We start from the raw sequence: 21,402 nt of genomic DNA on the forward strand, positions 1-21,402 counted from the left end.
AGAAATGCAGGACAGATAATCTATTTGTGCTAATTCAACAAGCTTTTTTCTGCCTTAAATAAGTCATTGCACACATCTTCACATCTCAGTCTGATTGCATGCCGATTTTATGCTTGCTTTATTCATTTCAGAAAGACAGTACTGCTAAGTCATGAACGAAGTTTGATCTGAAACTGAGGATTACAGTTATTGTGGTTAAAAACCTAAAAAATATTATCATTGTTGTTATTGCTAGGTTGTTATTTCTCTTACAATGGGGCTGTGCTCTTTATGGTACAGTTGGGAGCAATGGTATCCCATCAGTTGGGAGCAATGGTATCCCATGCTACACTGAGCCTGTTGCACCCAAGATCCTCCATATAAGTCATGTCGTAGTCAAGAGTGTGGCTTTCTGGCACTAGCTGATGAATTTCTGGGAGAGCCCTAGACATCAATATTTCCATGGATGGTTTCCCTACCAACTACAGCAGAAGCTAAGAGCCATCAGCCCACTCTCCAGTGGCAAGACATCAGTAGCTGACACAGTCCCAATTGAAATCTACAAGATTAGGGAATTGCTCATCCTAAAATAGGGAGTGATATTAGTACTCTTGATCATGAAATATTTGTTCAGAATTCTCCAGAAATGCCTAGAGTCTTATTTAGGCATTAGTTAGACCAAGATTTGCTTCCAGAGAGCCAGTGTGGCTTCAGAAAAGGCCATGGAATAACTGTGTTTGCGGCTAGATAGCTCCAAGAGAAATGTCAAGAATAGAACGCCAATGTCTACATCACCTTTCTTTCAAATCTAAATAAGGTCTTTAACACCATGAGCAGTGAAACCCTCTGGGAGATAATAAAGATGTTCGACTGCCTTAAAAAAAATGTCTTCATTGTCCAATGATTCCACACGCCCTGCTTGCATGTCTCCTGGATGGAAGATATTCTATCATGTCCCCAGGCTCCAGCGTGAGTCTCCAACTCTTTTTAGCATGGTGTTCTTAGCACTGCTGACTGTTTAATCCGTGTAATCCATAATGATATCCCTGATATTGAAATCAAGTATAATACTGATGGCAAAAAGTTCAAACTAAGTTGACCTCAAAGCCAACCCAAAGTCAAAATACACAATCTTCTCTTCTTGATGACTGTGCCCTAAATATAGCATTGTAGCCAGACATGCAACAAGGTTTGAATTTCTTCACCTCCGGCTGTTATAACTTGGAACAATTAATCAGTACAAAGAAAAACAAGGTGATGTACCAGCCAACTCCATGATAGTACTAGCATGAGCCTATTGAGAACTCTCCATGGTAGACAAATTTGCTTACTTTAGGCGTACATTCTCTAGCAGTGCTAATACCAACAATGAGGTACCTCAATTAGAGACTGGACAGATCATCCACCTTTGCATATATTGCAGCCCCAGCAATGACATTCTGATAACTACAGATAGATGTCTTTGCTCACAAAATTAAAATGGCAGCCTGTTTTCCTGTGTTTCAGGAAATCTATCTGAGACTTTTTTCTAATTGATGAATTTAAACAAATTTAAACAATAAATGAATTTAAACAAACATATTGATGGCATTACAGATTATCATTTCCAATTACTTTCTTTTTCTGCATTGGTAATTAATATTAATGTTTGGATGTACAAATCTTTCCATCTTTCATGGTCATCAACAGTAATCATAGTGGGTAGTTGCGTCAGCATGAGTACGCTGCAAAGGAACAGGTAAAGGGTTTATTCCATGCTGAAAACAAAAGAAAGGAAACACAACGTTTCAGCTGTGGAGCCTTCTTCTGGTGTGAGTAAGACAGGGGAGATGGCAAAGATTAAATAGCACAGGAGAACAAAAGCTGGAAAGTGGAGGAGAAGGGAGGGGGGAGAGGCACGAGAGGCCACGCAGGAACTGCAGTGGAGAGGGGTGGAGAAAGGTGTCAAAACCTGCATGAGAATAGAGAAGAATGCACAAAAATAAGTCTCTCATTGAGAGATGGGGGAAGGTGTGAACCTAGTTTCAGGTTGAGTTTCGTTTCTGTTGTCTTCCTGCTGTGGGAGTTCAGAAACCCTTCTTTGAGATCTAAGACAGAGAGATGAGTGTGATCATGGCCGTCTGAGGTGAAATGAGAAACAATGGGCTTGGAGAAATCTTTAATCTTCACAGCCCTAACATGTTCTCTGAAGCGATCTCCTTGTCTCCTTCCGGTTTCCCCAACGTAGATAGCTGGGCATTTTTTGCAAGAGATAGTAAATGAGGTTGCTGGACATACAGGATGTCGTCTGGGTGATCCAGAATTGACCAGAGGGGCCCTGGATGGTTGTTAGATATGTATTTGCAGGTAATGCAGAGAGTTCTATTGCAGGGAAAGGTGCCTGGTGGGGATGATTGCCAAGTGCGGTCAAGGGAGCTGTGAACCAGAAGTTTCTGTAAATTAGGTGGTCGGCGATAAGAGATGATTGGGCGGTTGGAAAAAAGGGTACCGAGGGAGGAATTGTCCTGTAAAATGGAGTAGTTGTTAATGATAGTCCTGGGGATAGAAAGCGTGTAGGGTTGGTACGGAAGCACAAAGGGAATGCGATTGTGAGTCCAGGAGTTCCTGATCGAGTTTATGATCTGAGGGCTGCTTTTGGCCCTGGTGAGGGCCCTATCGATAACCTGGTTGGGGTATCCTCTGTTGATGAAAAAGGAGTGCATTTTGAGTGTTTGGTTCTGGAAATCCATGTCGTAACTGCAGAGTCGACATAGCCTGAGGAACTGTGAAAAGGGGAGAGAGTTGTAGTTCATGTTCTGTTTGCCTCCTATGTACTTAACCTGAGAATTTAAAGAATACAAAAATATTGCTTTAGTGATTGATACACAGGGTTTTATTTGCACAACTAGTTACTATGTACTACTAACTAGTAACTAGTTTCTACTAGTTCTAATTAGTTACTATAATTACATTTTATGTGGTAGATAACATTAGTATAATTTGTGAGAATTTCAGGACCATGTTAAAATACAAATTTGACTACATTTAATTATACTGTATATCCACATGATTCTGGTATCTAATTAATCACTGTGCCATCTTTTCTATAAACAGATTTTATTTTAAAAATGTATTACTTTAACTTCTGGGAAAATAATTTATTATAAAAGTACACTGCTGAGAAAACGTTCAAGGATTTGTTAAAATCCCATCTCTTGGCCAAAATGTCTGTGCTATTTTAGTTCTTGCTTTGCTGTTTTAGATGTTGCTGTGCTTTTACTTTCTGTATTAATGCAGTGTCAACTTCAGAAATAATTTAAGTCACAAAAATGTGGTGCAAAAGCAAATAATCTTTTTTGAGACAATCCTTGACATAAATTATGAATTTAACCTGTAGATTGCCTGTTGTAGATTATTATAATATTTTCTTAGTTGTTTATAGAAACCTAGGTTAAGGTAGAGTTAACATAAACTACAGTAGGTTAGGCTAATATACACCATATTTAAATTAAGTAATTTTCAGAAAGAATACTCTCACAAGCTCATTTTAAACTAACTATACGTGACTAAATATGTTTGTTGTAGGAAGGCATTAGAACATTTTATACTGTGGTTTTAGGATGATGTTGATGACCTGGTTTGATATCTCCTGTGTTCTCAGTTGTTCCAGCACTCGGTCTGAAATAACAATCTCTTGTACTTCAAAGGGTGTATTAAAAGATTTTAGGATTCAGGAATCAGGTAGTTGTTGAAAAAGAACTTCAATAGAGGATTTACTTGCTTCCCAGCAATACTTTGGACAGCCTGCTGCAAGGATTTATATTTTCCCTTTGTGATTGATAGTTTTCAACCAGTCAATCTACTTTCCTTCTGATATCACAAATCTTGGGAAGACCTTATTTCCGTTCCATCTGCATCTAGACTTGAAACACTGACCTTGACTTCTCTTTGACTTTAGCACACTGGTTTCATTGACTGCCCAGGATGCTGACTTGACTTTGATCTCCCTATACATATTTCCACTATTTGGTTCTTTACTCTCCTGTGAGAACTTCCTATAACCTCTAATTAATTTCTAACTGGCATACAGCTGGTCTTTTTTTAGATCTCCCAGAACTCCAGGCTGCAGGGTTAACTACACTTGTTTGTATTTGCTAATGTTTGCGTATAGATTACTTGTTTCCTATGTGAAAAAGTGCTAAATACTCAGATTTATACAACAAATCTTTCAGTTGTTCAGTGAAATTCTAATAATGATGAAACAAACTGACCAGTAAAGAGGTAATGGTAGTAGTTCAGGTGGGTAGCTGCGTCAGCATGCGTAGGCTGCAAAGGAACAAGTAATAGGTTTATTCCATGCTGAAAAAAAGAAGAAAGAGAACACAACGTTTCGGCCGTGGAGCCTTCTTCAGGTGTGAGTTATGGTTATGAGTACTTCGGTTTTAACTCGCCAGGCTGAGGACATGATAGGGTTGAGCAAGAATCAGTGCCGTCACATCTCCCTGCCCCCTCACACACGAGCTATGAGCCAGAGAGGATTGTTGCAGTGGCGATGTTGAGGTGGAGGGAGAGGATCATGTAGCCTCAGTGTTCAGCCAGTGAGCTTTTATGTGCTGGTAGGTATAATTTTAGTTCTCCTCAACTGCACCATTGAAGGAATAAACATTATTTTAGCCATTGGCTCCCTTAGTGGAAACTAACATTTAGAATTACCTTCTTTGTCGTTTTCCTCAAGCAACACATGGAACCGTTAATACTAAACATTTTATTTATTTTTGCTAAGAATTTAGGAACCTTCCAATAAAAGCATTTTTTTCTTCAGTCCGTACCAAATGTATTGCTAAGATAAAAAACTAAAGAAGACCTATATTAATAATATTATCACAAAGTTATATAGACAGAGAAAAAGCTGTATCTAGGCAGAGAGATGTAGATACATGGTGCCAATGTCTACAGAACTACTACAGTAAGTACTGAAGAAGAGCATCTTTATCTTTATTGCAAGTACTAACTGGATATTCCTTAAACTGAATTCTCCTCAAGCACTGCACCTGTGCACTATGAAGCAAAAATCCCATTCTTGTTCTTTGGCAGCACTGTTGTACAGTATCTAGAAGACACAGCTGCCAGATTTCTGTAGTTTGCATATGGCTTCTGGCAACAGGACCACTGTTTTCCTTTCCTATCTTGGATTGAAGGGGCAGGTTTATTTCTGCTTGTTCAACCAGATGCGTGTCACATAAAGACATGTTTCTTGCCAATCATTTCTCAGCTCAGATGTTTAATTAGCTCTCATTAGTGGATTAGTTTTTTGTAAATAATAAATGAGTGACTTGAGACGTTGTAACAATTTACCAACACAAAGTAATGCCTCCCAAAGGTAAAATAATAAAAAGCAAAAACTCAAACTATCCACATACTGCACATTGTTTGAATGCTCAAAGAAAATGTCATATTTAATTTAATATTATATCAATTTAGATGGTTGCATGATTTCTTTTTTATTTCTTTACTAGTCTGTCCATGTGTTTGTGACTGATTTACACTCTCCTAAGAAGGAAAATTAAACATCAAAAAAGAAACACTTTGCATTATTATCAATACATCAGACTTTGCATCTCAGAATTTTTTTTATATTATGAATAATTTATTAGGGATTGGTAGGTCAAAAGTTGTCCAATATAGGATAATTTAAATACCAAATTTAGATTTCAGTATTTTTCTCTTTTTACATATTTTGAAGGCAGAAAATGAACTCGCTGTTGTAAAAAATGTGCCCCTCGAAGAAGTCAAAAAATCTTTTTACAACTTATTCGCTCATCGTCACTCCCTCTTCCGGCTTTTTTGCCTGTTTATCATATTCTGTTCAGAATGGCTGTTTGATACCGGTTCTCTATTTTTGGCATTGTGTGGTTCTTCTCAATAGTTAGCACTGTGAGCACTTGCTTTTAAATGTAGAAAAACTCATTACCATATCTTTCATTCAGATCATTTTGAACCTTAATAATAAACCATACCACTAAAAACAAATCATTGGCATTCCTACTGGTGTTTCATGCTATTGCCAGAAGAAAGCAAGCATTTTATTTCAGCTGAAAATTGGAGTAGGAGGACTGAATTTCTGATGTATTTCTTGATTTCTTTATGTATTTTCCTGGTAATTTGGGAATCCCTGCAGGGCAGACTTTATTACTAAGTGAGATACAAATATTTTGCCAAGATGTATTATATCGAGTCTGGACAAAAAAAAAGCCAGGTTGCAAAGTGGAAATAAAAAGCAGACAATGTGACACCTACTGCTTCTTTAAAGGCATTGACCATTGTTGATGCAGCAATATCAAAAAATTTAACCTACTTACAAAGAAAAGTCTAAGCATTTTCTGTGTTAAATTTTGAAAGTAAGTATCATTAAAAGAACCAAACTTACTTTGATTGTCTGCTTGAACTACAGAAAATCCCCAGCATATTGGAAATGCATGCCTAATGTACACTGCATGGCTCATAAATAATCATACTGTACTCTCTCTGGATACCCATTTCAAATTTAACACAGAAAACATTTTTGACAGCTTAGTGAAAAGCTGGTTTTATGCATAATCATTTGTCCTGGTTTTAAAATATGATGAATGACCAAATATGAATAGAAGACATCATTACATTTTCCTTGGCAATATGGTTTCTGGTTTTGTCCCTTTAACAAGAGTGTAACTTGGAATTTGTGTTTGCTTATGTTTGCTTATAACATAACATATATTATGTTATGCCTAAAATCCTAGGAATGCTATAAAGGTGAGGGGCAAATGTTATTTCCTTATTAACTTAAGGATGGTTCCAGAACTAAATTCATAGTCCTTGCCAGAAGCTCTCCATATTACTTCACAGGAGATTCCCGATTGATTTAAGTGCACCTGGCCCACTTCTATGAGTCCAGCTAGGCACAATTCTGCGGGTTAGATCCTCTAGCCAGGCCTCAGCGGACCTCTTCAGGTCATTTATCATCTACAAACTTCAAGCCTCAAATGTGTGAACCTTCAGTTTCCGAAATAGACAGTAATCACTCTGGGACAGATGTGGACTGTAGAGTGAGTGAGTCAGTGGCTTGAAGTTGCATTCTCGAGTTAGAGATTCAGTAACTGGGCACTTGGGTGTAGACACTTTATGATGAAGTGGTAGTATACTTTTGGCCATCATACATTTCTGTTAGTGTTTGGCAGCTTTCCTCAATGTTTTCTTCTAATTGGACCTTGTAATATCCATTTTATTCTGAAAAAATGTCAGTCCTTAGAATTCTGATTTATCAAAGAAAAAGTTTGTCACAAATGCATGTAGAATATAAAAAAACACCAGAAGAAAAATAGATACAAATTAGAAGTGATGGACCCAGGGCTTTAACAAACAATAGACACCTGAATTTATTAAATAGAAAAAATATAATCAGTGGGTGCAAGGATGACTTAGTCCCCTGGGAGATGGAGAATGTATTTTTATGAATTGTGACACAGAAATAGGACAGATTTATGTTGCAGTGCTATTGTTATTGCACAATGATTATTAGCTCCAGGTGCCACACAGTGAGTCTTCAGGATGCAACATGAATTATAAGCATTGACTTCAATTTAGGTTTACTTACTGCATTGTTTTTACCCTTTTTCTCTTTAGGCTACTGAACTGTTAATTTTTATAGTTTACTCCAAAATGGCCATTAAAGAAGATGATTTCAGTGCTTTAACAACTTTTTTTCTTACTAATTATTGGATTCTACAGTATACTTTATTGTAATATACATTACATCTGAAAAACAGCAGATTGTTTCTGCACCAGAGTACATCACACACTATAGCATACTCCTTACATACTGTACCTTTGGTATGATTTTCTAACCAGCTGCAGTGGTAAATTTGCTGCCTTGCAAATTTTGCCTATGTCAATAATGATAATGTAATAATGTTTCTTTATAAGCCCTATACAATTTCTTGCATAAGGAATTTGTCTTTTCACATACCCCAGCTTTTCTCCATGAGACACAGACACAGACACACAGACAGGGGAGAAGCCTGGGGTCAGAGCAGTTGGGGTTAAGGGCCTTCCTCAGGGGCCCAACGGAGCAGGATTCCTCTGCCAGCAGTGGGATGTGAACCAGCAACCTTCCAGTCACAGGCACAGATCCTATACTGCTTTGTCTGCTTCATTTTGCAATAATTAGATTGACTAGACTACCAAGGACTTCATTACTGTAGAATTCTTAGCCAGGACAAATCCCATTGTTGTAATAACGCCTATGCTTTAAGTTGGACACAATTTATGTGAACAGCCACATCACTAATAATTTAACTGCTTTCATATAAATAAACAATTACATTCTCAATTTCAGTTTAGAAAACAAAGTTAAATAAATGCATTTAACAAACCCAAATGAACAGTAGTTATAGCAATCAGAAAATAATGTATTGGTCTGGTGTAATTTTAATTTAATTAAGAAATATACATGCCTTCATGTTACAATCCTTCTTAGTTTTTGAGTAAATCAAATATCACATAATACAGATAAAAATGGGCTCTTCATTTTAGTAGGGAAATTTTACATAGACGTTTCTTTTTCTCTGTATACATTTTATTTTTCTTTTGGCCTAAGAAATCACTTTCTAAGGCCTCAAATGAGAATGGCGAGCATACAGCCCAGCAATGACAGTTAACAACCCAGTGACAGTGCCTCAGTATCACATTTCAGCTACTGGAAGCAGGTATATCCATGAACAGCATCTATATTCATCTCACACCCCAGCTTTTTCCCTCTGATCAATCTTGTATATGAATGTCAGGTAGATTTACACTGTTTTTCTCCAAAAATGCTCAAATCTGCAACATTACTAATTGTCTCATTAGAAGAGGAGAGAGTTTCTGTATTGATTTTTATTTTATCTCATTTAGGAATTAGTAGCATATACTGACATTGTAATTGAATTTTTATGTCTCAGTTTCAGTTTGGAGGCTTCGTGTGCTTTGAATGACAAGTCTCTCGCGTAGATAGAACCCTAGAAGTTGTAACCACATTCAGCCTAATAAACAGGAACAGTGGAGAATTTAAAGGAGAGACTTTCACAGCCTGAAGCAAAATAAAATTCAGAAAATATCGTTCATAAATCATTAAAAAAAACAATGCGCATTTAATTTTAACTTAACCAATTCTTAACTGAATAACAAATAGACAAAATGTGTGATCTTCACAATGTAGTAGAAACAAATACTCACATATACTAATTTGAGCTTCTGAGACATGTTTAACTTTAAATTGCATATTACACATATATTTAATTAATATTTCAATATGTTATATTACAAACAGCAGTGATGGGTTGACCCATTTTTAGACAACCTGTAAATATTGCAGCTGCTTCTCACCTCATCCCTGGGCCTGACTCAGACCACATAATGAGTCTCCTTGTCAGGATTTTATGACTAATGCTCTTATTGACCTCACCTTCACATTAACTAGAATTCTGTCTGAGGATTGGTTCAAATGTGTTTGAGGACACAAAAGTGCTCTTTAAAAGTTTGCTCACGTATTAAGCTACAGCCTGTCATCAGCATCACCTCATGGGAAGATGATTGTCCTGCATAACCTCAAGCAGTGAATTTGTACACATACATATCAGTATCTTACCCTGATTTGACTCGAAGGAAAAAGAACATACTTCCTGAAAAACACCACTCAAAAATATAGAGATATGTTATTTAAAACCTCTCATATAAATGTTATACAGTATAATTTTTGTTTTGTTTTTTGATGAGAAAAGTTCCCAGAAAAATACACATACATTTTGCACAATACTGATCCGTGTAAATGTTTATTTTTTACAAACTGTGTAGATATTTACAGTGTCTTGCAAAAGTATTCAGGTCCTTCTTTTGAGTTGCTTTAAAGTTTGCTGTCATTACACTCAGAAGTAGCAATTATTAGTTACACATTCAGATAAAACAATAATAAAGACAATTGAAGTAAAAGAAGAATTGAAACATCATGATTATGTAAGTATTCAAATCTTTTCCTGTGGCAAACGTGTATTAATTTAGGTACATAAAAGATTGAGTAGATTTTATGTGCAATAACAGGGGTTGAATATGCAGAATAATTACAATTATCTCTGTAAGATCCCTCAATCAGGTACTGAATTTCAAGCACAGCTTCAACCATGAAGACAAAGGGCTTTTCAAAACAACACAGGGATAAAACTGTTTTAAGGTGCAGATCAGGAGAAGGGTATGAATTTTTTTTTAGTATCTCTTTTTCCATTGTGAAGTCAGTCATTAAGACATAAGGCACCCAGACACTACTTATCAAGAACAAATAAAGGTTTATTCCATTCTGAAAAGAGAAGAAAAGAGACACAATGTTTTAGCTATGGAGCCTTCTTCAGGTGTTCAGGCTCCACAGCTGAAATATTGTCTCTTTTCTTCTCTTTTCAGCATGGAATAAACCTTTATTTGTTTGTTTGCAGCCTACGCATGTTGACACAGCTACCTACTGTACTTGAACTACAGCACTACCTATATCAGTCTGTTATAGGACAGGCAAGGAGGAAAATAGTTTGGAGTGCTACAGTGAGAACTAGCTACTTTAAGAGGGTTACAATGGCTGAGATGACAGAGAATCACCTTGGGTCAACAATATCTTGGTCACATAACAAATGGGATTTGTAAAATAATGGGGGGAACTGTAAGAATTCTCACCTCCCACATGGGGTTTGCGGCTAAACATTTCAATTAATATTGCAAACATGTGGCAAAAAGTTTTGTGGTCAGGCAAGACAAAATTTGAACTTTTTAGTCTAAATGCAGAACATTAGGACGCTAACCCAGCACTCAGTCAATACCATCCCTACTGTCAAGCATGCTTGTGGCAGCATTGCATTATAGTTCTGCTTTTCATCGACAGGGACAAGGAAGCTTGTCAAGACTGATGAAAAAATAGATGGAGCAAAGTATTGGCAAATCTTAAATGAAAACCTGCATCAGGCCTGAAACTGGGATGAATATTCACCTTTCAGCAGGGCAGTGACCCAAAGTGCAAGGCAGATCTATACTGGAGCGACTTAAGTCTCCTCATTTGAATCTTATTGAGAATCTGTAGAAAAACAGAAAACTGGTGTTCAGTAGTGACCTCCAGGCAAATTGAGAGAGCTTGAGCAGATTTCCCAGGAAGAAAGGGCAAAAATTGCACCAAGCCTGTGTGCAAGTAAAGGCTTACCTAAAAAGGTCTGCACTGTAATCATTGCCAAATACTGAGTTTGCAGATCTGAATATTTACAGTATGCAATCCACATATGTCATTTTTTCTCTGTAGTTTATGGTGATATTTAGTGTAATGTATCTACCAATTAGTTGTCTTATGTTTGAGCATTCAGGTTTTGAATAAATTATTAAGTTTAAAACTATATATGCTTCATTTTATAATTATACTAATGATTCTGCTCAGAAAGGGACTGAATACATAAGTGCAAAGCACTTTAAACATTTATAGATATATACTGTATTACACATTTAGTAATTTCATTCTAATATCAATTACAATAGCATTGAAATAGCTTTACAATGTCAAAATATGTAAATAATTACAGGGCAACGGAATAAAAGTGCTATGTAAAGAACTTTTGTAAGTTAGTGTACTAGCAGATCTATAAGTGCTTTGAACACATGCATCTGTGTTAGACAGCTTGATTAAAGACTTAAAATGCAATTTATGGTCTAATGCCAAGATAGTAATCAAACTCCCCAAACCAAGCAGCAAGTGAGAAGACTTATTATAAAGTCATGATTTATTTTTTCACCAGTACAATTAGGTGAGAACAGCCTCCTTCTTTTACAATCGGTGAACTGTGTGATGTTCGGTATTATTAGATTCTTTCATTAATCTCATAGCGACTTCTGTCCAAGGTAGCAGCACCCTGGGTTTTGTGAGATGGAAATCAGTAGTTTATCCTATTTCCACAATGCCTAAGCCTACCTCCAAAGTCTTACAAATCTCTTGCCAAAGTGACAAGTGCTGTCTTTTCATTTTTGCAAGTCATGCAAGGGCTTCATTTTCTTTCTCATACAAAATTAATGATCTTAGATTATATTACTGGAAATGTAAATTTTAATTAATTTCCCTCTTTCATTTTTGTTACACCTGCTGATTAAGTAGCAAGTTTTCTTTTTTTTATATAATTGCTAGGAAACATGGTTGTGTCTTTTGATTACAAATTTGTAGAGCTGGGTTTTGAACATGACTTGTAAGTCAAGCATAATTGAATGTTCATTTTTATTCTTTAAAATGAAAATGAAAGTTCAGAAGCAGGTCAAACCCTAATCTCACCCACTTCTACATACCTGTATAAAAAGTTACATTTTTATCTTTTTGGGTTGCTGCTTTTATTTTTGTACCGCTCTCTACACCCCTTCTTGCAGCAGTTCTTAGGCATATCTGTCCTTACTGACAGGTTGTCATTCTCCTAAGCCAAACAATTTGCATCAATAAATTGTGCTAATTCAAATCACTCCTCCTCCATCTTAATTAGGATTTTTCTGCACTAATAAACTGATATTAATCCATTTAGATAGAAATATATCCACATTTGTTTTAAGAGCAAGTTCCAAAGCAATTAGCCAATAAGAATTACCTAAACATCTTATCTCATGTTTAGCAACGTTTTTGTATTTGTTAGTTGATTATTATTTCAAAATGGCTAATTATCGCAGTGGGCTGTGCATTTCACAGCAATGTTTTGTAAGTCAATGGGACAATGCTCCTACTACAGAACATAAGGGCTATCCATCCAAATGTCATAAAATAGCCATTGCAAAATGAAGTGGCTGTATAATTTCCACTCAGTATTAAACTGAATTGCCCAGCCTGACGTTTCAAGGCCCTTATAAAGCAGTGATTGACAGAATTTTGTGTAGAACTGGGACACATACAATTATAAGTCAATAAAGTCATAACATCCTGACAGTAATTGTTAATGCCAAGAAAGAAAAATATATGGTGGAAAATTAAGGTTCTCTTTCGCTTTGCCTGATTTTCCTCTTTCTCACATCTCAGGGCACAGAGAAGGGGAAAATTTTAGTAAATAATGAGAGCTGCCAAAGAGGGAAGATTTGTTTATCATAGATGTCATTTGAACTTGACTCCCATAGTGTCAACAGAGTTTGGCCCTTCCCAAGCATTTGTCCTGTCTGTACAGATGTATCCCTAACCAGAGAAGGTGACCGTATGTATGGCAACAAACATACTGTAAATATGATTTGGCAGCTTAGTTGAATCACCTCTTTGAACAATCTCTGTAGTCTTCTTGTATCCTCCTAAACATCTATGAAGCTAATCATCTGTACACACCCCCCAGGACTCTATGAGAGCTTGTTAACATTTGGTTTTGTAATTGTGTTTAAATGTTGCCTGACATAATGTAGTCACTGTGTTTTTTTCAATTAGCAAGTGGATTCTTAATGCTGACATGAACAACATTTAGTTGCAGAAAATGTGACCTAATTCAATGTAACTAGCTTGATTACAATAACATCTGCACATACAATTAAAATTAATTGCTAAGTATTTAGCTCATTTAAGGACCATATTTTATTCATCCTGCTCAGTTTCTGTTGATTTACACAGCCACATATTCAGAAGTTTAGAATATGCTCTGGGGACAGAAATGTGTGTAGCCTTATCAGTTGATGTCACAATTGAGCATTTAAACAATTATCTACCCACCTCCAAAAGAAAACTATAAAAGAGCTTAACCTGAATCCATCATGAGCAAAAAGCAATAGCAGAAAAGAATATTCAGTATATCTTTACAACTGAGCATAGTGAGGAAACCTTCTCCAATTTAAAGAAAATAATTATTATTGACTATACTAGTGTGATGCAATATAATCTGATTAAAAACTTGATAGAAATAGATTTTATATGCTTGATTATACAAAAACAGATGCTCAGATGTAAAAAAAATGGATTCAGTATTTTATAAGTGACACTCAGTGGGTGGTGCTGACCTATGGAAATTGTTTCAGTCTTCTGAAAAGGAACCTAAAGCAGTTAGAAGAGACTTCAAAGACAATGAATAGACAATGAACAGATGTGTACATGGGAAAATAGAAATCCACTTGTTTGTTTTTTATGGATAACTCATTTTGCTTAAACAGTGATTCACTGTTTTTTAAGTTTCAGTGTAACTGTATGTTTTGATGATTAACTGTCGTTAGGATGCTAGTTTGAGGGCTGGTTATGTCAAGCTGGGAAACTGATGTCCACATTGAATCCCTCATTTTTATCCTTTACTGTGTTAAAATAAAGCAATAACATGGTACTGGAAAACTGAAATGAAAGGCTACATCCATTGTTTTTAATAAAAGGACTACAATTTCAATTTCAAACATTGTACAGATTTCCATCTCCATATACCTAAGTTTGAAAACTAACTTCTCTGTGACCTTGTCAAAAATAAGACTTTAAATTTTGAAGAAGTTACATCCTATGTGAAGTACATAGTCTAAACACAGCTTGTAGGTTTTTTTTAAGTTTTTTAAGTCATTTTAAGTTTATTTAATTTTTAATTTTGGTGTTAATTGTTAGATATCAGAAGGAGCTGTTTGAAATTTTCTGGCAGGTTAAAAAAAAACTTTTTTCAAGTTTTCACAAGGAGCAGAGCATTAATTTTTATAGCAGTATTTCTCCACATCTGATCAATGTGAACAGCAGGGTCTCACAGGTAGCTCTATGAATATGTATAATGACCTCTACAGGGCACATATTGACACATTCTATAGTGCCTGGAGCAATATCTTTTGAAATTATCACACGAAACAAAGCATTTATACCCACAATAAATATTAATTTGGAGAGAGAAAGTGAATTTGAATATGGCATGTATCCCTGGTTGAAGGAGCAGTGAAGGAGTATATAATAAAAAGTCATCACTGTAAGTGAACCCATGAGGAAAACACCATTGAAGGTTTATTAAATATACTTTTGTTGCATTATTAGTTTAAGGTGTTTCTCAGCTTCATCTCCCTTGGTAATAGAAGGCAAATGAGAGCTTTCATACTCATATGTGTTTTAAGCAAGCCTGCAGCAAATACCTCAGAGCCTGGAGAATATTCATACATTATACAATGTTCACAGTGATGTATAATTTTATTATTACAAAATGGAATTGGTGTTGAGACAACCTGAAGGTTAAATCACAAACATGCAGTACTTTCCCTGAATTACAGTTTTTGGAGTTAAAAAAAATTGAAAGAAGGTGTTCAAGATTTTCATAACATATCTACGTTTTTTAAACCACAGTGACATTTACTCTTACAGTTTAACCAAATCTAGATGACTTAAATTTTAATGTGCATGTTATTCTAATTTTCTGTATTACTAGCACCCATTATGGTACCAAACAAATAAAATGAAGAGTTATTTTTGTTTCTCATAAAAAACTAATTTAATATACTATAACATGTATATTAATATACACTATGTGAATAAAACACAAGTGGTAGATATAACAACATTCATTTTGGATTCATTCCATTCTGAAGGTTTTTGCTCTTGTACAAGAAAGACACTACATCGGTTAAGAGTAGGTGTCTTACTTTTTAGGTAGTAAAGCATGACTCATATTCTGTTCCTATATTGTGTAGTTTATGAAGAGCATGAAAGTGTATTCAGCATCAAATTCAGCTTTAACAGCACTTTGATATTTAGTTTTATATGACAGTTTTGGCCTTTCAGAAAAGTCTAAAGAGTTTTGAAGTATCTGCAATACTTGCAGTACTCTGTACCTCTCATCTAGGAAATCTGTTACTTATTGGTTTTAAAATATCATGTGTGGCTTAGAAGTTTATGAGAAGTTAAAAAAATTGACATGTTCTTTTTGCAAGTCTCTTTATAATGGGATGCAAATAAGCAACTCTCCAGAATAATAGCCAATCATTAATGCAGCTCATGTATACCTGCAGGGAGAGGAAAGGCATTTGTCACTTAAGGAAGATTTTGGTATGTCATGCATATCAGTTTTTTACACAGACCCCTTAAAATACACCATGGTAATAAGCTAATGATTCACACTGTGTGAATTCACATCAATGAAAGAAGTGAAATACTTCAAGGAGCTATTTATGGTAATAATCACTGTTATGCTTATACCATGTGCACTCTAGTTTAGCAGAACACTGTGGCATAGATACAAGTCAAATTATTGGTTTAATGTGTTGTTTCTTAAATTGTCATATTTATCTCTGGGTTCAGCATAAGCATCTTAACACTGGTAGCTAGCTGTGACCAGATAAACAACACCAGCTGCTGCTTAACTTCCAAGCCAGGCCTTATTAACAGAAACAAGTATATGCATATATTTTAGAACCTAACTAGAGAGACTGAAATACTTGTGTAATGATAATTTGCTTTCTGCCTTTTTGCTTCCTTATTCAGCTAAAATAAATTTACACCTTTACAAAATGAAAGACAGAATATCTATTCTATATGTTTCCTCAGATAAGATGATAAAAAGTACATGTACAGTACATCATGAAATGTGTTTGTTGGTCTTCTCTAGTACAGACAGGCTACAGTAAAAGTGCTGGAGTCTCATGCAATTTCTGCAATGAAAATATATTTTTAGTGATGCTGAGGAGAATCTATGGCACTGGAAGGACATGTTGACTCTTCAAAAACTACTTCAAGGTTGCAATTTCCTGAAATGATACCATAAAAAATGAACTGTGAACCTTTTATGAATGACATAAGGAAAGGCAGAAGATCAGTATAAATAAGGTTAAAGCTTAATTGCTTCTTTAATACCGGAAAAGCTCATGTAGTACTGCACTTACAGACAATCACAATACCTCCTCTTTTTTTAGTAGCAAAAGAGCTTCATAAACACAAATACACACATGATATTGAAGTGTACACGAATTCCCACAAGGAGCATATGATTACTCATAAAACCAATATTTATCCAACCACTTTAGTTTCTTCCTCACATGTGGTTCAGGATGGTGGAACAAGACACAAATGTAACCTTTGTCTTCCCAAAACAAAATCAATGTCACTGTTTTATTATTAGAAAGCCACAGTGTTGTAAGCTTGACCTGTGTTGTGTGGTGGAATCAAGATACAATGGCTGATAGCAAATCCATGGCCAGAAGTTCCTTTTGCCCACAAAAACATAAAATAAAACATGTGGTATGTTTCTACAAGCTGTATCAGTCTGTTATTGTCTTGGATTTCACTGCTTTTCACTGTATTGCAAGTTTAGGAGAATACTGTTATTGATATATAATAATTACCACCTATCTACTTCATACAATTCCCAAACAATTCTGGGACAGCAAAGTAAAAACTTTTATTTTTGCTTTACAATCAAGCCATGTGTATTTCATTTTGTATTTGGAATCATGAGGTTAATAGGAATAGGATAAGTACAATATGGTATAGTACATGTTTTATGTGTGGGTAATTCCACACATTCATTCCATCATCATATTAGAAATAAAACCTACTTTGTGTTCAACACAATGTTTTCAATTAAGTAATAAGTAAGTAGTAAGTAATCATAAGTAATGGGACACATTCACTTTGAGAATTGTAGTATTAATACTGTGGGTTGGTCTTTCCAAACTAGAATCATTTGATATGTTTCGCCAAGCCTTTACTGCAGCAACTTTGAGTTGTTGCCTGTTCTGGGATGTTGTGATTACAGCTTTTTTTCTTCAGTATGTACAGTAAAATGCAATTCTATTGGATTTAAATCTGACTTGGGCATTCTCATTTTTTTCCATTTTTTTCTATCTCTTGATAAACTCCTTGGTTAGTTATATGTTTTGGGTCATGGTCATGTTGAGCCACACAGCAAGTAAGGAAGACATTTCTTCTCTGTGAGCAGAGAAAATAAATTGTGAGCCTTATGGAAACCTTCTGCTCCTGCCATCATTAGTTACCTCATCCATAAATACTGCATGAGCAAGCCAGTTCCAGAGATGGCAATGCATGCCCAGGCCATGACATTAACTCTGCTACACTTCAAAGATGAGGTGGTGTTCTTTGGAGAGTCTGCACATCCTTTATTTTGCTATAATTTAACCTTTCCATCACTTAAGTAACTGTTCGTCTTGGTCTCATCTATTAATAAAACTTATTTCCATAACTTTTCTGGCTCAACTTTGTACTTTCAAATTTCAGTCTGGCTTTTCACTTCTTCGTATAGATGAGAGGCTGTTGTAATTCTTCTGCCTCAGTATACAGTATGTGTTGTGTTAATTTCATCCTTTGTACGCTGGAGATTATTGATGGTTTCACTGAGTTGTTTTAGGGTTTTCCCTGACAACTTTAATGTTGTTTGCGTCATCAAATGCAGATGTGTTTCTTGGCTAATTTGGCCTTTGTTGATTGGTAAATTATACCTGTAGTTACTTTCTACTTCAGTATATTCAAAACTGTTTTAGCATGCCCATGACCTGTCCTGTGATTCTGATATTTTTGTTTCAGCTTCAGAATTACCCACTTTGCTTTCAGAGGAAATTCTTAGTGAAATTTCTTTGTTGGGTAGCTGTCATACTTTTGTTTACTTGACCCGGGTAGGTAGAACTGAATTGAACGTATTAAAAATAAAATACTTATTCGATTTTACACATATCAGTCATGTTGTTCTTTCATTGTGAAAATTCCAGTTTAAATGTCACTGTCCCAATAATTTTGGAGGGGACTGTATAGAACAAAATATAGCTGTCACGCCCCACACTCTCCCTCGCAAATGACGTTACAGTCCCGGAACCTCTGCTTCCCAATCTCATCCCTGATTGAACCCAGCACATTCTCACATGCATCAGATTCCTCAAATTCTCACTCCCTAACCAATCATCCAATCACACCCCTTTCCTTTCAGTATTTTAACCCCCTTTCGCACACCTTCCCATGCTCACTATTGAGAAGCCTTTCTTAGTACTCTCCAGTGCGTGTTTCCAAACCTTTTGACTGATCTCCCGTCACGAATCTTCTGCTTCCGCCTCTTGACCTCGCCTTCTGGATTTTGCCTTTGTATTGTTTTGTATGTCTCTCGTTACCGGACTCTCTGCCTCCCTTATCGACTCAGCCTTTGGATTCTGTCTTTTGAATTGTCCCTTTGCTACTCTGTGCCCTGTGGGATTTCGGTCATGCATAAGGATCCTCCTATTCCACGTATAGGTTCCGTGACAATAGCTAAGTGTAATGGCTTGTTATTATATTTGTACTGTATTTATTTTTTCTGTATCATTGTGCATAATAGTTTGAAATCTAATTTTCCCATTTTTGTTCTGAAATGTGTTCTTTGTTCTGATGTTTCACCTTTTCTTTCATGGTGCCTGATCTGAGATTATTGTACTGTGTGTAAAAAAATGAACCATTGCTATCAGTGAGATTGAGCAATTGAAAAATAGCTGAGTGCATACTTTTCTCTTTAAAAATTAATTAACACATTCCTATAAAACATCACTTAACATTGTGAAAGAATAGTGCATTCATATAATACCTCACTTAACAGAGTGAGTGCCCATCTGTAGTGATCTTAAATGCTGATTTGCATGAGTCTGTTGATCATCTGCAAATTCCACATAATGAGCCTTCTGTATTACTTATAATAAAACTTAGTCTTTCTGGCTATCTTCAAAATCCATCAGCATCTGCAGGTGAAGAGCCGTTGAAATTATCCACTTGTCCATGCAATTAAGCCTTGCATACTCAGTTGTAATTCCTCCAGCTCTTTTCTGTAGGTGTCATTATGTTTTCATTTATCATAATAAATATCCTTCCAGGCCTGATCTTTGCCAAGTTTTCTCCACTGACTTCAAAGGAATACACAATAAAGGCTTTGCAGCTGTCTCAGTGCCTTTAACGTTTGTAATTCCCAGTAGAGTGTGTTTTAATGTGTGTGTTTCATGTGGTGTTTTGCTTTAAATATGAGACGATGTCTTCTTGTAAATACCTTTTCTCCTATGGGACAATTTAAATGAGGTGTTTTTCTAGGGAGATAATTATAAAGCAATGCACTGCAATTTTCATAACAAAGAGTTTTATGTTTAATTTGTAATCTAATGCACATTCCTGTGTTAAATAAAAGTGTGGCATATATTGTATTGTGCTAAAAAAAGATACATTCAAGGTCATTGCTGCCTTGCAACCAGATTTTGTTCCAGTCCTTTCTTATTTAATTGAACCATGCAACTGAAAATTCACAACTGTTGACACTGTCTTTTCCCTGACAGATGCAAGTGCAACCTTCATGCCAACAGCTGCGTCTTTGACAAAGAGAAACTGTCTTGTGAGTGTGAGCACAACACCACAGGCCCAGACTGTGGGAGATGTAAGAAAAATTACCAGGGCCGAGCCTGGAGTGTTGGATCCTACCTGCCAATCCCAAAAGGCACTGCAAATATCTGTGAGTAGCTTTTTACAGCAATCACACCTGAAGAGCAGGTTGCTATACCTTTAAAATTCTCCACCAATGTTCATTTAATGACAACAGGGATGGTGTAATCCTTTGGATTTTTTATGTCAATGCTGGCCTTTTTTCAATTTGTTAAATATGCAAAATAAATACATCTGTTATAATATTTAGCTTTTATGTACACTATGGCTGTTTTTTTATATTTGTTTTACTCCATTTTTCAAAGGTTGGCAACATACTTCCAGGGAGTCATCCTAATCCTAGTGAAAAACGGAACCACATCTGTTTAATCCCGAGATGCAGGCAGGGGTGCACATTGCAGTTATAAATCTGGTGCTGATAGTAAGTCCTGCTAAGAGAGTTGTTTCGTGCAGCCCTGTACTATCCAGATGGTAAAAAACAGACACTTTAGCCCCAGAACACAAAATTTACTCTGAAGTAAGCCACCGCTATTAAATAAATGCCATATGTTTCTATACCAGGTATTATAGGGTAATTTGCAGTTCTACTACAAGAAAAGGGAACTTTATATAATACTTAAATCCTCTAAAGATTATATAATCATCACAAACTGAGACCTTTGTCATGGACGAATGAGGTCTTAAAAAGTAATTTGCTTGTTTCTTGTGAAATAAGATTGAAATTGCAGGCTTTTTCCATTTCATTACCAAATATCCTCTTTTTTGAACTAGCTGTTGGGGAAGAAGGCTTGTTTTTCCTCCCAGCTGTTGAGTATTATGAGTCTCTGTGAAATGCACTTGGAGGCTAGGGTTTGGATTGACAGCACATTATTAAAAACAAAACATTTATAAGCATCTGCACACAAGTGATGAATCATAATCTAACTGTAAACTATGTCATAATGCTTTGTGTAAAAAAGAATAGAATGCAATAACACTGTAAAAATATTGACATAATTCCTTCTTTCAGGAATAAAGTGAATTGAAATACTTTTTGCAGGAGGTATGCCTAACATAATTTGTAATTTTAAAAC

The 21,402-nt window shown here is 35.7% G+C and overlaps 2 protein-coding genes across 4 annotated transcripts in view; both read left to right on the plus strand.

The window, feature by feature from the left end:
- The window catches only part of selenoj (selenoprotein J), a 277,040-nt gene that overhangs the window by 95,284 nt on the left and 160,354 nt on the right, over positions 1–21,402 (plus strand). The window lies entirely within an intron of this gene.
- The window catches only part of ntng1a (netrin g1a), a 118,580-nt gene that overhangs the window by 61,469 nt on the left and 35,709 nt on the right, over positions 1–21,402 (plus strand). For all 3 annotated transcript variants that reach the window (XM_069194124.1, XM_069194125.1, XM_015355668.2), the window contains exon 4: positions 20,227–20,399. In XM_069194124.1, the coding sequence (XP_069050225.1) occupies positions 20,227–20,399 (173 nt within the window). The remainder of the gene's footprint in view (positions 1–20,226; positions 20,400–21,402) is intronic.

This window comes from Lepisosteus oculatus, chromosome 9 (assembly GCF_040954835.1).
Source record: "Lepisosteus oculatus isolate fLepOcu1 chromosome 9, fLepOcu1.hap2, whole genome shotgun sequence".
Classification (NCBI taxonomy): Eukaryota; Metazoa; Chordata; class Actinopteri; order Semionotiformes; family Lepisosteidae; genus Lepisosteus; species Lepisosteus oculatus.